Source organism: Saccopteryx bilineata, chromosome 6, assembly GCF_036850765.1.
Source record: "Saccopteryx bilineata isolate mSacBil1 chromosome 6, mSacBil1_pri_phased_curated, whole genome shotgun sequence".
NCBI lineage: Eukaryota > Metazoa > Chordata > Mammalia > Chiroptera > Emballonuridae > Saccopteryx > Saccopteryx bilineata.
Genome location: NC_089495.1, coordinates 58,190,888 through 58,203,053, shown reverse-complemented (window position 1 = coordinate 58,203,053; position 12,166 = coordinate 58,190,888). Strand labels below are relative to the sequence as shown.

The window sequence follows — 12,166 nt, the reverse complement described above, 5'->3', positions numbered from 1 at the left end:
CACACCAGGGCCAGCTCTAGAGCCGTCTGCTCTCGAACCTGCACTACTCTCATCAGAAGAATTGGTTTTATCCCCACTCTGTGACCATTCTCTTCACTTTTCTTTCATTATGATGTTTTCCTTTTCTCCTCGGATATAGGAACTGCACCCAATATTTTAAAATCCTGTACAAATTAAAACAAGAAAAGTAAAAAGTGAATAATGATCCAGGTTCCACCAAAGGGAGCTTTGGAAATTCTGATGTGGAGTCACAGAAAATGCCAACAACTCTGACTGGCAGCATCCACCCCAAGAGAAATAAGGGTTTGGAAGAGCACATGCCCAGGAATCCCACCTGCCAGACACCCACAGGTGCACACGCTCACACATGTGAACACACAGAGGCACCCACCAATGCACACATGGGTGCGAGAAAACAGAGGCACACACATGCACATGCCAACACTATGTGCAAAATCCTGGAAAGAACAGGCATGGTGAGCCCCCCGTATCAGGGCTCTCCTCCCGGGAAGGACTTTGTTCTTTATTTGTTTCTGAATTCCTTTAGAATTCAATATGGTACTACAACTAACCTTTATTTTCCTTATCATAAATTCTTTAACAATAAAAACTAAATAATGTACTTTATAGATGAGTGATACACAGATAACACTGGACAGATAACTTTAATATATTTATATTTAGAATTGTCATAGTCACACATGCATTTTACCAAATTAGACATCACATCAAGGAGAAGGTCAGAGATTGATGTCTCCACCCCACAGGTGAGCATCATGAGTGGCTTGGTTGGTATCTCTCAGGGTCCGCCCTTCTCACTCAGTTTGTTTTGTCTGTGTTACACTCAGGCTGATTTTCATATATGACTCTCTGCCAGCTGAAATCACATGGTCGTGCTCTAAGAAGTGGGATCATGGAATCAGATGTTGGGCCACATGTCTCATGTGAGAGGACCCCTGAGCTCTTTTTCTGTCAACACGTGGAGACGCCTGCCCCAACTCTAGCTGCTGTCCAGCTTCCATCATCCATGTGGACCAGGATTGGTGGGTCCCACCACTGTCCATGGACAGTTCTGTTTTTCTCAATTGTTGGCTAATTCATCAGTACTCTGATGGGCAGTCTTGAATATAGTTCTTTGAGAATTTGTGCAAGAATTTCTTTGGGATAATATCCTAGGGCAGTGGTATTCAACCTGGTCCCTACCACCCACACTAGTGAGCGTTCCATCTTTCCTGGTGGGCGGTAGCAGAGCAACCAAAGTATAAATAAAAAGATAGATTTAACTATAGTATGTTCTTTTATAAAGATTTATTCTGCCAAAATTAGCAAAAAGCCAAAATAAAGTACTTGGTAAGTAATTATAATTATATGCTTTAACTTGCTGTAACTATGCTTTATAAATTTTATAAAGTAACTTTCCTACTTTATAAATCACCATTACTTTGGAACCGGTGGACAGTTAGAAAATTTTACTACAAACAGAGATACAAAAGTGGGCACTAGGTATAAAAAGGTTGACTACCCCTGCTCTATGGTGAACACAGCCAGGTGAAGTTGAGCACCTGATGAATTTGATGGGTCTTACACACTGTCCCCCCAGAAGAGGGGCCTTTCCTACTTCTTTTCAGGGAGCTGTTGGTGCTTCTCTATACTCACATTGTCCCCGGGGCTGCTCACCACCAGACCAGAAGCCTTTCAGTCTGATGGGGACAGGGCTCTCCCACTGGCATTACAGTGCGTGTGTCCGCATCAGGGTGGTGGGCCATCAACTGCCTTGCACTGGCGTGAGCACTGCCTCTTATTGAGAGCACAGGTGTTTGTCCTCTCTCTTTTTAGAAGACACCAACTTGGCCCTGACCAGTTGCCTCAGCAGTAGAGCATCATCAGCCTGGTGTGTGGATGTCCTGGATTTGGTTCCCAGTCAGGGTACACAGGAGAAGGGCCCATCTGCTTCTGCACCCCTCCCCCTCTCCTTCCTCTCTGTCTCTTTCCTCCCCTCCTGCAGCCAAGGCTCCATTGGAGCAAAGTTGGCTGAGGCGCTGAGGCTGGCTCCATGGCCTCCACCTCAGGCACTAGAATGGCTCTGGTTGCAACGAATCCACACCCCAGATGGGCAGAGCATCGCCCGCTGGTGGGCATGCTGAGTGGATCTCGGTCGAGTGCATGTGGGAATCTGTCTGACTGCCTCTCCATTTCTAACTTTGGAAAATACAAAAAAAAGAAAGAAAAAGAGAGAGAGATAGAGAAAGAAAGAAAAAGAAAAAAAGAAAGAAAAATAGAAAGAAAGAAGGAAAAACCAATTTTCAGGAAGTTCATACCCCGCAGGAACGTGAAATCACTCTCTGGAAATATAAAACAATCACTCTCTGGAAATATAAAAAAAAAAGAGAGAAAGAAAGAGAGAGAGAGAGAGAGAAAGAAAGGAAGGAAGGAAGGAAGGAAGGAAGGAAGGAAGAAAGAAAGAAAGAAAGAAAGAAAGAAAGAAAGAAAGAAAGAAAGACAAGACCAATTTTCAGGAAGTTCATGCCCCGCAGGAACGTGAAACCACTCTCTGGCCTGGCCTCGTAAGGAATGCTTTCCAGATTGTGGTTTGCCTTTGCAGATTTCTGCATTATTCTCGTGTTTGTTTTATGCCCAGGAAGGTCAAGCTGTCACCTGACTGCATTCTGGCCCTGGGATCACACTTAGCAGAGTGGTCACTACCCATATATAAAGCACAGACTTACTAAAAAAGTTTTCTTTTTATATCTGTCTCTCTATTCGATCTGGGATTTCCATTTTTAATGGCAAAAATGTTATTTCAGATAAAAACAAAAAAGGTATGGGAGCGCGTTGAAAACAGCAGCATGGTAAGATTCCGTTGATAGGAAATGTCTAGAATAGGTAAAGGAGCAGAGACAGAAAGCAGGTGAGGTTTTGCAGGGATAGGAGGGTGAGTCATTTTGGTGCAGGGTTTCCATTCAGGGTGATGGGACATTTTTCAACAAGTTAGAGGTGATGTTTGCACAGCATCATTAAGGGACTTCATGCTGAGGAATGGCACAAATTAAAATCTAAATAATCACTTTTATTTTATTACTTATAATAAATTACTCTATACAGTAAAAAGATATAAACAGAAAAAGAAAAGAAAATAAAAGAAGGCAAAATAATTCCAAAAAAAATTAATAAAATAAAATACCCTATAGGGCCAAGGTGAAAATGGAAATATGACGATGACAGAAAATAAAAGAAAACAATCAAAAAGAGGTGGGAAAATAGATCCCTTGGATGTGCCAGGGATAGCTGATTCGTCAGGTGGCTCCTGAGCTGGCCCTGAGGTGGTGTGCAGGCACAGCTCTTCCTGTGTGGGCGGAGTCAAGGCAGGTTGGTCGGAGGCTTCTTCAGGCAGCTGATTTCCCGCCTCAGTGTGGTCAGGAGGCGCAGTGGAGGCCGGCCCCACCTCCATAGCTGCAGCTGGAAAAACTTCATAAGGTGAAAAGGCCATTGGAGTCAGGCACCGCTCCAGCTCTGGGTCGGCCTCCAGGTCAACCTGTGCAGCCGGCTCCTCCAGATGTTCCTCAGGTGGAGCAAGAGCCGGATCTGCCTCCTGGGCTGGTGCTGGAGCTGCTAGAGGAGAAAAGATTACCCATATGCCTCCATTTCCATGTTTTCTCCAAAGGCAGAGCACAGCCAAAGGCCAGACCCACCACAGGACGTCCTCCCCACCAGCCATCCTGCACGTGGGTGGTCTGAAGCCAGTCTTTGCTCCTGGCCAGCCTCTAGGAGTGCTCCCTGTGTGTCTGACACCGACCCTTCCCAATAATCTCAGATTCCCCTCCAACCCTCCCCCACCATCCCACTATGTCCTCAACCACCTCCTCACCATTTAGTTCTGCTTCCTTGGGCTCCAGGTGGTTTGTCTCACTGCGATTAACATGGGCCCCCTGCTGCATGCTGGATTCAGACATGGTGAGCCTGGGCAGCTTTGGAGAAGGAGTCTGGACCCTGGGTAGCATCAGGGGAGGAATCCTCGGGAAATTGGGTGTTGTAAAAAGAAGAGACCTCCTGATCCTGTATGGCGTTGGGGGACGAGCCCTCCTCCAGACCCTGGGTGGCTCCAGGAGAGGAGACCTACTGAGGTCATCCACGGGCCCCAGGTCCCCGGCCGCCCAGGTGGCCATGCTCTTTGCAGGCCTGCATGGAACATCACTACTACGGTGCACCTGGGCCACAGTTGTGGAGATCAAGTGAGGGTCTCCTTCCTCCAGATGCTGCTCCTGGGTGTTTTTCACTGAGCTCTACAATGACATGACCAGCAGCGGGTCAGGATGCCTCAAGCCCAGCCTGGCTCTAGACGCTGCTGCTTTTCCCGCTGTACCTTCTGCTCCCAAATCAGACCCAAGGGTGTTTCTGAAGAGACCTCCTTTCAGTGGAAATGAAATTCACCTCCAGGGCTCAAGATAAACCTGGGGCAGAGGGTGCCACCCACACTAACGATCCAAACAGGCAGTGGTGTGAATGTGCTGGTTCACTAGGCTTCTGACCCACGTGCTCAGCCCCTTCTTCCTAAGGGCAGGCTCCTCTGACATGAAACCCTCTTACACATATTCATACACTCACACCCAAAACTCACACACACACACACACACACACACACACACACGTAGGGGACATAGACCTGCTCAGGTGAAATCACAGTGGTGGTCTGGTCCGGAAGCACCACCTCTGAGCCTCGATGGGTTATTTCTCGGTTCCTCCGAGAAAAGGGCCACGGACGTCTGCGCAGAGTCTGGACCCAGCGGCGGCCACGGCGGAAAAAACCATCAGCGCTGTTTCTTTGGTTCCCACGGCCTTGGGACCGGGGAAGACAACACAAGGACATGTTGACTCAACTAAAGTCTCTGGTCAACTGAGCTGGCTAGCGGTTGTTTGAGAATGTGGTTCCCTGGTTACCAGGATTCTGAGTTCTATTGGTCTCGCTCATCAGTTAGTGAGGACGCTGTGTGGTGACGTCTTGTTCTGGCAAGATGTGATGTCACTGCTCTTGTCTGAGGAGATGCTCAGGGTAGGGGACCAGGAGGCAGAGCTGGCTCCTGCTCCACCTGAGGGACACCTACAGGAGCCGGCTGCACGGGCAGACCTGGCGGCCGACCTAGACCTGGAGGGGCGCCCGACTCCAGCGGCCGTGCTTCCTCCAGCAGCCACTCCAGCTGCAGCTCTGGAGCGGGGCCGCCTGTGCAGCGTCTCCGGACCACACTGAGGCCCCACCACTGCTGTGTCAAGAATGCCCTGCAAAACCTACCCTGGTTCAGCCAGAGAAAAGGGGTTGCCTTGGGCAGCGATCAGGGCCAGCTCCAGTGTTGCTTGTTCTTCATCCAGCTGTCCCCACCACATCAGAAGAATTTGATTTACCACCTACCTCTCCTTGACAGTTTTCTTTTATTTTCTTTTAACGTTATGGGTTTTTTTTCTCTGTGGCGTAGTTCATGTTTTTATTAATTTAATTTTATTTGGAATTGTTCTGTATTTTTATTTTATTTTGTTACTTTCTTTTTCTCAGTTTTTCCATAGCGTGATTCATTATAAGTAAAAAATAAAGGTGACTGCTTATTTTTAAAGTTGTGCTCTGCAAACATCACCACTATCTTCTTGCAAAGTATCCCATCACCCCAAATGGATACTCTGAACCAAAATGACACTCCCCACTCCTCTCGCCCTGGCAACCCCCCATTTGCTCTGTGTCTCCACTCCGATACCTATTCTGGACTTTTCCTATTAATGAAGTATTACAATGGGTTTGTTTTGGGGTGTACTGCCATACTTTTTCTGTGTATTTATTTGAAATTTCATTTTTGTTTAAAGGGAAATCCCAGTGAAATATAGACCAGATAGGACAGAAAATTTAAAAAAAGGTCTTTTAATGAACGTGTGCATCATCTAGGCCTTAGATTCTAGGGGTCTCTGGGTAGAGACCACTGTGCTAAGTGTGACTGCAAGACCTCTTGCTGGTCAGGCAACGGCTGGCCCTTCCTGAGCCTAAAACAACCATAAGAAGAATGCAGAGATCTGAAACGACACACCACAAGTTAGAAAGCATTCCTCACAACTTAAGGCCAGAGAGAGGTTTCACATCCCTGTGGTGCAGAAACCTCCCGAAATTCGCTGTTTTCTACAGCAGTGATTTTCAATTTTTGTTTCTCACGCACTCACAAAACTAATTACTAAAGAAAAAGGGGCCCTGACCTCTTCTTCCTTAGTAACTAATTTATTTGTGCCATGAGATGAAAATGGTTGTATTTAGTCAGGGGCACTGACCTTAGTAATTAGTGTGTGTTTGTGCCATGAAAAAAATGTTGAAAATCACTGTTCTACAGGGACAGAGGGCAAACGCATGTGCTTCCAATGAGAGGCAGTGCACGTGTGCCAGTGTGTTTCAGATAATGGCTGACCACCCAGTGCGGAAACACGCACTGTAAACACTGGCAGGAGTGCACTGTCGCTATCAGCCTGGCAAGCTTCTAGTTTGGCAGTCAGCCCCGAGGACAACGGGAGAATGCAGAGGCCCCAGCACATCCCTGAGAAAATGGTAAAAGTCCCCTTCTCAGGGACAAGAATGTGGAGGCCCTGTCACAGTCTCACAGGTGCTCACCTTCACCTGGCAGTGCCCATGCCGAAGGAGACCCCACAGAAATTCTTAGACAGTTTTTAAGATGCATTTTTGAGACTACTTATCAGAGCACTGAGGAAACGGGTGGGATTTGGGGAGAGGGAAGGGAAACAACTAACATTCATGGAGAGAGGGTGGGATCCACCAGCCCTGGTCCACAGGCACGAGGGAAGCTGAGCAGCTGCTAAAGTGGGTGCAGGGTCAATGTAATGCACCATCTAAACACAGCAGAGCAAGCAAGCAAACAAACAACACATGGCTATTACAAGAAATGAAGAAAAAGCACCAAAGAAAATAATGCCCTTTCAAGATTAACACAACAAAAAAAATTATGAATAAAAAGGGACTTTCTCAACCTAAAAAGGAGTATCTAACAAAACAAAACAATTCACAGCTAAGATGATACTAAATAGTTGAACATTTTTTTCATAAGATCAGGAAGACTACAAGGATTCAGGCTTTCTTGTCATTTCTTTTTTTTTTTAAACTTTATTTATTCATTTTAGACAGGAGAGAGAGAGAGAGAGAGAGAGAGAGAGAGAGAAGGGAGGAGCAGGAAGCATCAACTCCCCTATGTGCCTTGACCCAGCAAGCCCTGGTTTTGAACCAGCGACCTCAGCATTCCAGGTCGACATTTTATCCACTGCGCCACCACAGGTCAGGCCTTGTCATTTCTATTCAACATTGTACTGGAGGTTGTAGCAAAGTAATAAGGCAGAAAAAATAAAAGAAATCCAGATAAAAAATAATTAAAACTAACTTCTTCCACTAAAAATATCATATTGTGTATAAAAAATTATAAGAATTCATTAAAATGATCTGTTAAATCTAATAAAGAAATTCTGCAGGATCACAATATATAAAACTGGTCCTGGCCAGTTGGCTCAGTGGTAGAGCATCAGCCTGGGGTGTGGATGTCCCAGGTTTGATTCCTGGTCAGGGCACACAGGAGAAGTGACTATCTACTTCTCCACCCACTCCATTGTCACTTTCTATCTTTCTCTTCCTCTCCTGTAGCCGTGGCTTGGTTGGAACAAGATGCACTGAGAATGGCTCTGTGGCCTAGCTTGAGACACTAAAATAGCTCAGTTGCTGAGCAACAGCACCAGATGGGCAGAGCATCACCCTATATGGGGTTTGCTGGGTGTATCCTGGTGGGAACACATGTGGGAGTCTGTCTCTCTGCCTCCCTGCTTCTCATTCAAGGGAAAAAAGGTAAAAAATTAATATGCAGTTTTTTGCTCAAACCAGATGAGCCCGCACGCAAGCTGGTGATCTCCGTATCTCGAACCCAGGTCTGCTGCATCCCAGTTCGACACTCTATCCACTGCACCACCACCTGGTCAGGCCATTTTCATCTTTTATCTAAACTACCTTGCTATGGGATTGTATCTACATAGAACTGGCTATGATTCTGATAAGGGATTAAGAAATTACAGCATTTATAAACTGAAAGCTGCCACAGAAATAATTTCACTTCCTACTTTACATATGAATAAACCAATACTTCAAGATGTTTTGTGTTCTGAGAGTATTGGGCAATATATGACTTTGCAAAGGCTAGAACTCAGATCTCTGTTAAATTCTCTTTCTACCATATGTGATACCAATTAGTGAATCTGTGTACCAGACACCAGTGTGCATATCTTACCAATATTAACTCTTAAAATTTCCTAAACAGCTTTTGAGATAGCTACTGTCGCTGGCATAAAGCTCATATTATTTTTGACATGGATTTAACAGACAAATAATTTTATTAGATTTACATTTTAGAAAGTTTGCTCTGGGGTTTTAAAGGATCAACTGTTTAAGAAGAAGTGAGATTGAAGACAGAGAGGCTCTTTTGAAGACGCTAGCACAGGGGTCCCCAAACTATGGCCCGCGGGCTGCATGCGGCTCCCTGAGGCCATATATCTTGCCCCCACCGCACTTCCAGAAGGGGCACTTCTTTCATTGGTGGTCAGTTAGAGGAACACAGGATGCATCCGCATCCTGTGCTCCTGGAGTACTGTATGTAGGCAGTGCCACAAAGTGTGGCGTCACTCATGTACAGTACCACTTCCAGTGACATGAGAGGCAAATGTCATGGCTTCAGAAGCATGTCATATCACTTATTATGGCTAGCAGTGACAAATATGGAACCGGACATTGACCATCTCATTATCCAAAAGCAGGCCCATAGTTCCCATTGAAATATTGGTCAGTTTGTTGATTTAAATTTACTTGTTATTTATTTTACATATTGTATTTGTTCTTGTTTTGTTTTTTTACTTTAAAATAAGATATGTGCAGTGTGCATAGGGATTTGTTCATAGTTTTTTTTATAGTCCAGTCCTCCAATGGTCTGAGGGACAGTGAACTGGCCCCCTGTGTAAAAAGTTTGGGGACCCCTGCTCTAGCAGAAGAGACCAGTGTTGTATGAGAAGCTGAAGCTATTAAGTCTTTGCCTCTGGGGCTGAGGAAGGACTGAAAAGAGATGGACTGATGGGAGTTAGTGATTTGTGGGACACCTGAGACAAGGAAGCCAAAAGTCCTCTACTGCTGAAGTCAGAAATTCAAAACCTCTGCATATTCCTTTTGGCTTTCCCACCCTCCTGGTTTCATTCTACCTGATTTTTGTCCCTATCCAAACCTTTCATCCCTTTTATTCCTTGCTTAATCCCTTCACCTTTTCCACCCAGACCCCAACCCCTTTCCTCTCTGACAGCTGTCACTCTTCTGTTCTCTGTCTCTATGAGTCTGTTTCTATTTTGTTTGTTAATTTTTTTCATTAGATTCCACATGTAAGTGAAATCATATGGTGCTTGTCTTTCTCTGATTGGCTTATTTCACTTAGCATAATGCTCTCTAGGGCCATCCATGCTGTCACAAAAGGAGAGATTTCCTTCTTCTTTATGGCTGAGTAGTATTAAATTACAACAGCGTGGTGAGTATAAAAGAAAGGGGTTGGGAGGAGGTGAAAGAGGGTAAAGGAGGAATAAATGATGATATAAAACTTGACTTAGGGTGGTGAACACAGTGCAAAGTACAGAGGATATATTAGGGAATTGTGCACATGAAACCTATATAATTGTATTAACCAATGTCACCCCAATAAATCCAGTTTAAAAGAGGAAACCCATATAATAATATATGTAAATAAAAGGTCTCAAAGTGTTTTCAAGTAATGTTCTCATTAAGTGGGTGACAGTGTACAGTTATGCCTCAAGAAAGTAGCACAAAATATTGAATTTTATAAAAATGTTTAAAAATCATAAAAATGTTTATAAGAGCTAAACTGGGCCCTGGCCGGTTGGCTCAGTGGTAGAGCGTCGTCCTGGCGTGTAGAAGTCCTGGGTTCGGTTCCCGGCCAGGGCACACAGGAGAAGTGCCCATTTGCTTCTCCACCGCTCCCCCTCTCCTTCCTCTCTGTCTCTCTCTTCCCCTCCCGCAGCTGAGGCTCCATTGGAGCAAAGATGGCCTGGGCGCTGGGGATGGCTCCTTGGCCTCTTCCCCAGGTGCTAGAGTGGCTCTGGTTGCGGCACAGCGACTCCCTGGAGGGGCAGAGCATCGCCCCCTGGTGGGCAGAGCATCGCCTTCTGGTGGGTGTGCCAGGTGGATCCTGGTCGGTCGCATGCCGGAGTCTGTCTGACTGTCTCTCCCAGTTTCTAGCTTCAGAAAAAAAAAAAAAAGAGCTAAACTGGATTATATTTTAAATTTTCAACCTTTAAAGTTACCATTTCCTTGTAAGAGCTTGATATAGCGATCACAATTGCTTTATCCCCAGTTATAACATTACTTTTGTAAAACAAAATCACTGCATTATAATTCTACGTTTACATATACATATAGAATTTTTCTCTTTCTGTTTGAATACAAATGACCTGTTGGAGTGCTAAAATAATTTTAATTAAAAAACCCCAAAAACCTCTCATTCCTAAATGCTCATATGGCTTATGTTATTTTACAATCCATCCAATTTATATACCATTGTCTATCATTTGACAGTTCTTGGTAAAATTCTCAACTTTACTTATCTTATTTGTTCCTGCCTGATTGAGCCCCCTCTGTATTAATGCAACTGTTTACACCTTCTCACCTAAACCTGGACTGCTGGGAAGTCCTGCAAAAATCATGACACTATGCAATTTGTAACTAATACAAATGTTTGGATTCTGTCCTTTTCCTCCCTTTTTCATGTAAGATCACACACAGAATGAGACCCTCACATTCTCTGAGGCCAATTCATCCATCTTTATATTGGACTTTGTCTTTTTTTTTTTTTGTCATGTTAAAATCTCTCTAAGTTCTACATCCAATTTTCCCTTGGCTCTTTTATTTTACTCCACTACTGGCCTTTCTCTACCCTCCCCTTCCCAGCTTTCTATCTTTCCCCTCCCCAGGCAAGTTGTTGAATCATCCTGGTTATGTTACTGTCCCATAGGATTCGTTCCTAGGTCCTCTCTCTTCACAGTCTATTTGGCATTTCTGGACAACATTCTTCTCCCTTTGGCCTTTCATGGGAACAGAGAAACTTGTACCTCTAGACTTGTGCCTCAGAATCATAAGCATAACCACCATGAAATTCTCACATTGGCTCAGATTTCAGGGAGAGAGACGAATGATGTTTCATCCAGGTTTCTGTCTCTAGTGTCCAGTGACTGGCTCCACATGGGAACTTGTTATGTTTTGTGAATCACTTAAGAAAATAAATTTTAGTGTTAAAGCCAGGGTATAGTATTTATTTGTAATTTGATTGACAACCGATGACATTTACATGCATGTTTTCTATAACATCTCTTTGGAAAATAAGGCAAAGTTATATTCTTAATATTGATTAGGTATGCTCTTGACTTATTCTTTCCTATGAGGATTGATTTATGTATGTACCTGACTTAAAGGTACTATTTTTATTCAGAATAGTGGGGCTCTTCTAAAATTTGGTCTCTGCCTTTACTTTCCAAATAGACTTAATTCTTATACATCTTACTTACAACCTCTCTATTCATAGTCACTTTGTTATTCAAACTTGTGCAAACAGTCCATCAGGTCTCTATCAAGAGAACAATGACACAAAATAATGAAAATCTGTACTATAAACAGTTCTTAAATCAAGACTTTCTGATTAATTTTTCCTTTCTTTTCAATGTCTAACTCATCCTGACTGAATCAATCAAAAAGCTATTACTTTCACACTTGGAAGTGTTGCTTTCAAAATCAATAAAAACACAGTTCATTTTTAATATGCAATATATTACAAAAATGAAAATTCCCACTTACTTGATGTGGAAATTTATTAAAAAAAATGTATGGGTGTTAGAAAACTCTTGTTGGTACATATATATAAATTCACAACCCAGTCTTTATATTTCATCTCACTTAGGATTTCATCACTGTTAACTTTTTGTATAAATATATGTATGTATGATATAAACTTTAAAAAAATAATAAATTGCTTTATAGTGAGTTATTACTCAAGTCTTATGCATCTGAATTTTAGAAACTGAATTAATCAACATCTTTTATAAAGTTCTAGCC

At 43.6% G+C, this 12,166-nt stretch overlaps 2 protein-coding genes across 2 annotated transcripts in view; one reads left to right on the top strand and one right to left on the bottom strand.

Annotated features, from left to right (window-relative positions):
* GPC5 (glypican 5) overlaps positions 1–12,166 on the top strand; it is a 1,883,811-nt gene that overhangs the window by 765,055 nt on the left and 1,106,590 nt on the right. The gene's annotated exons all lie outside the window — the stretch shown is intronic.
* Positions 3,095–5,015, bottom strand: LOC136308311 (uncharacterized). The gene is made up of 3 exons (XM_066235644.1): positions 4,661–5,015; positions 3,866–4,280; positions 3,095–3,609 (listed from the first exon to the last, which is right to left on the bottom strand). Exons 1-3 carry the CDS (start codon positions 4,862–4,864, stop codon positions 3,095–3,097), a joined length of 1,134 nt encoding a protein of 377 aa, XP_066091741.1. The 5' UTR covers positions 4,865–5,015.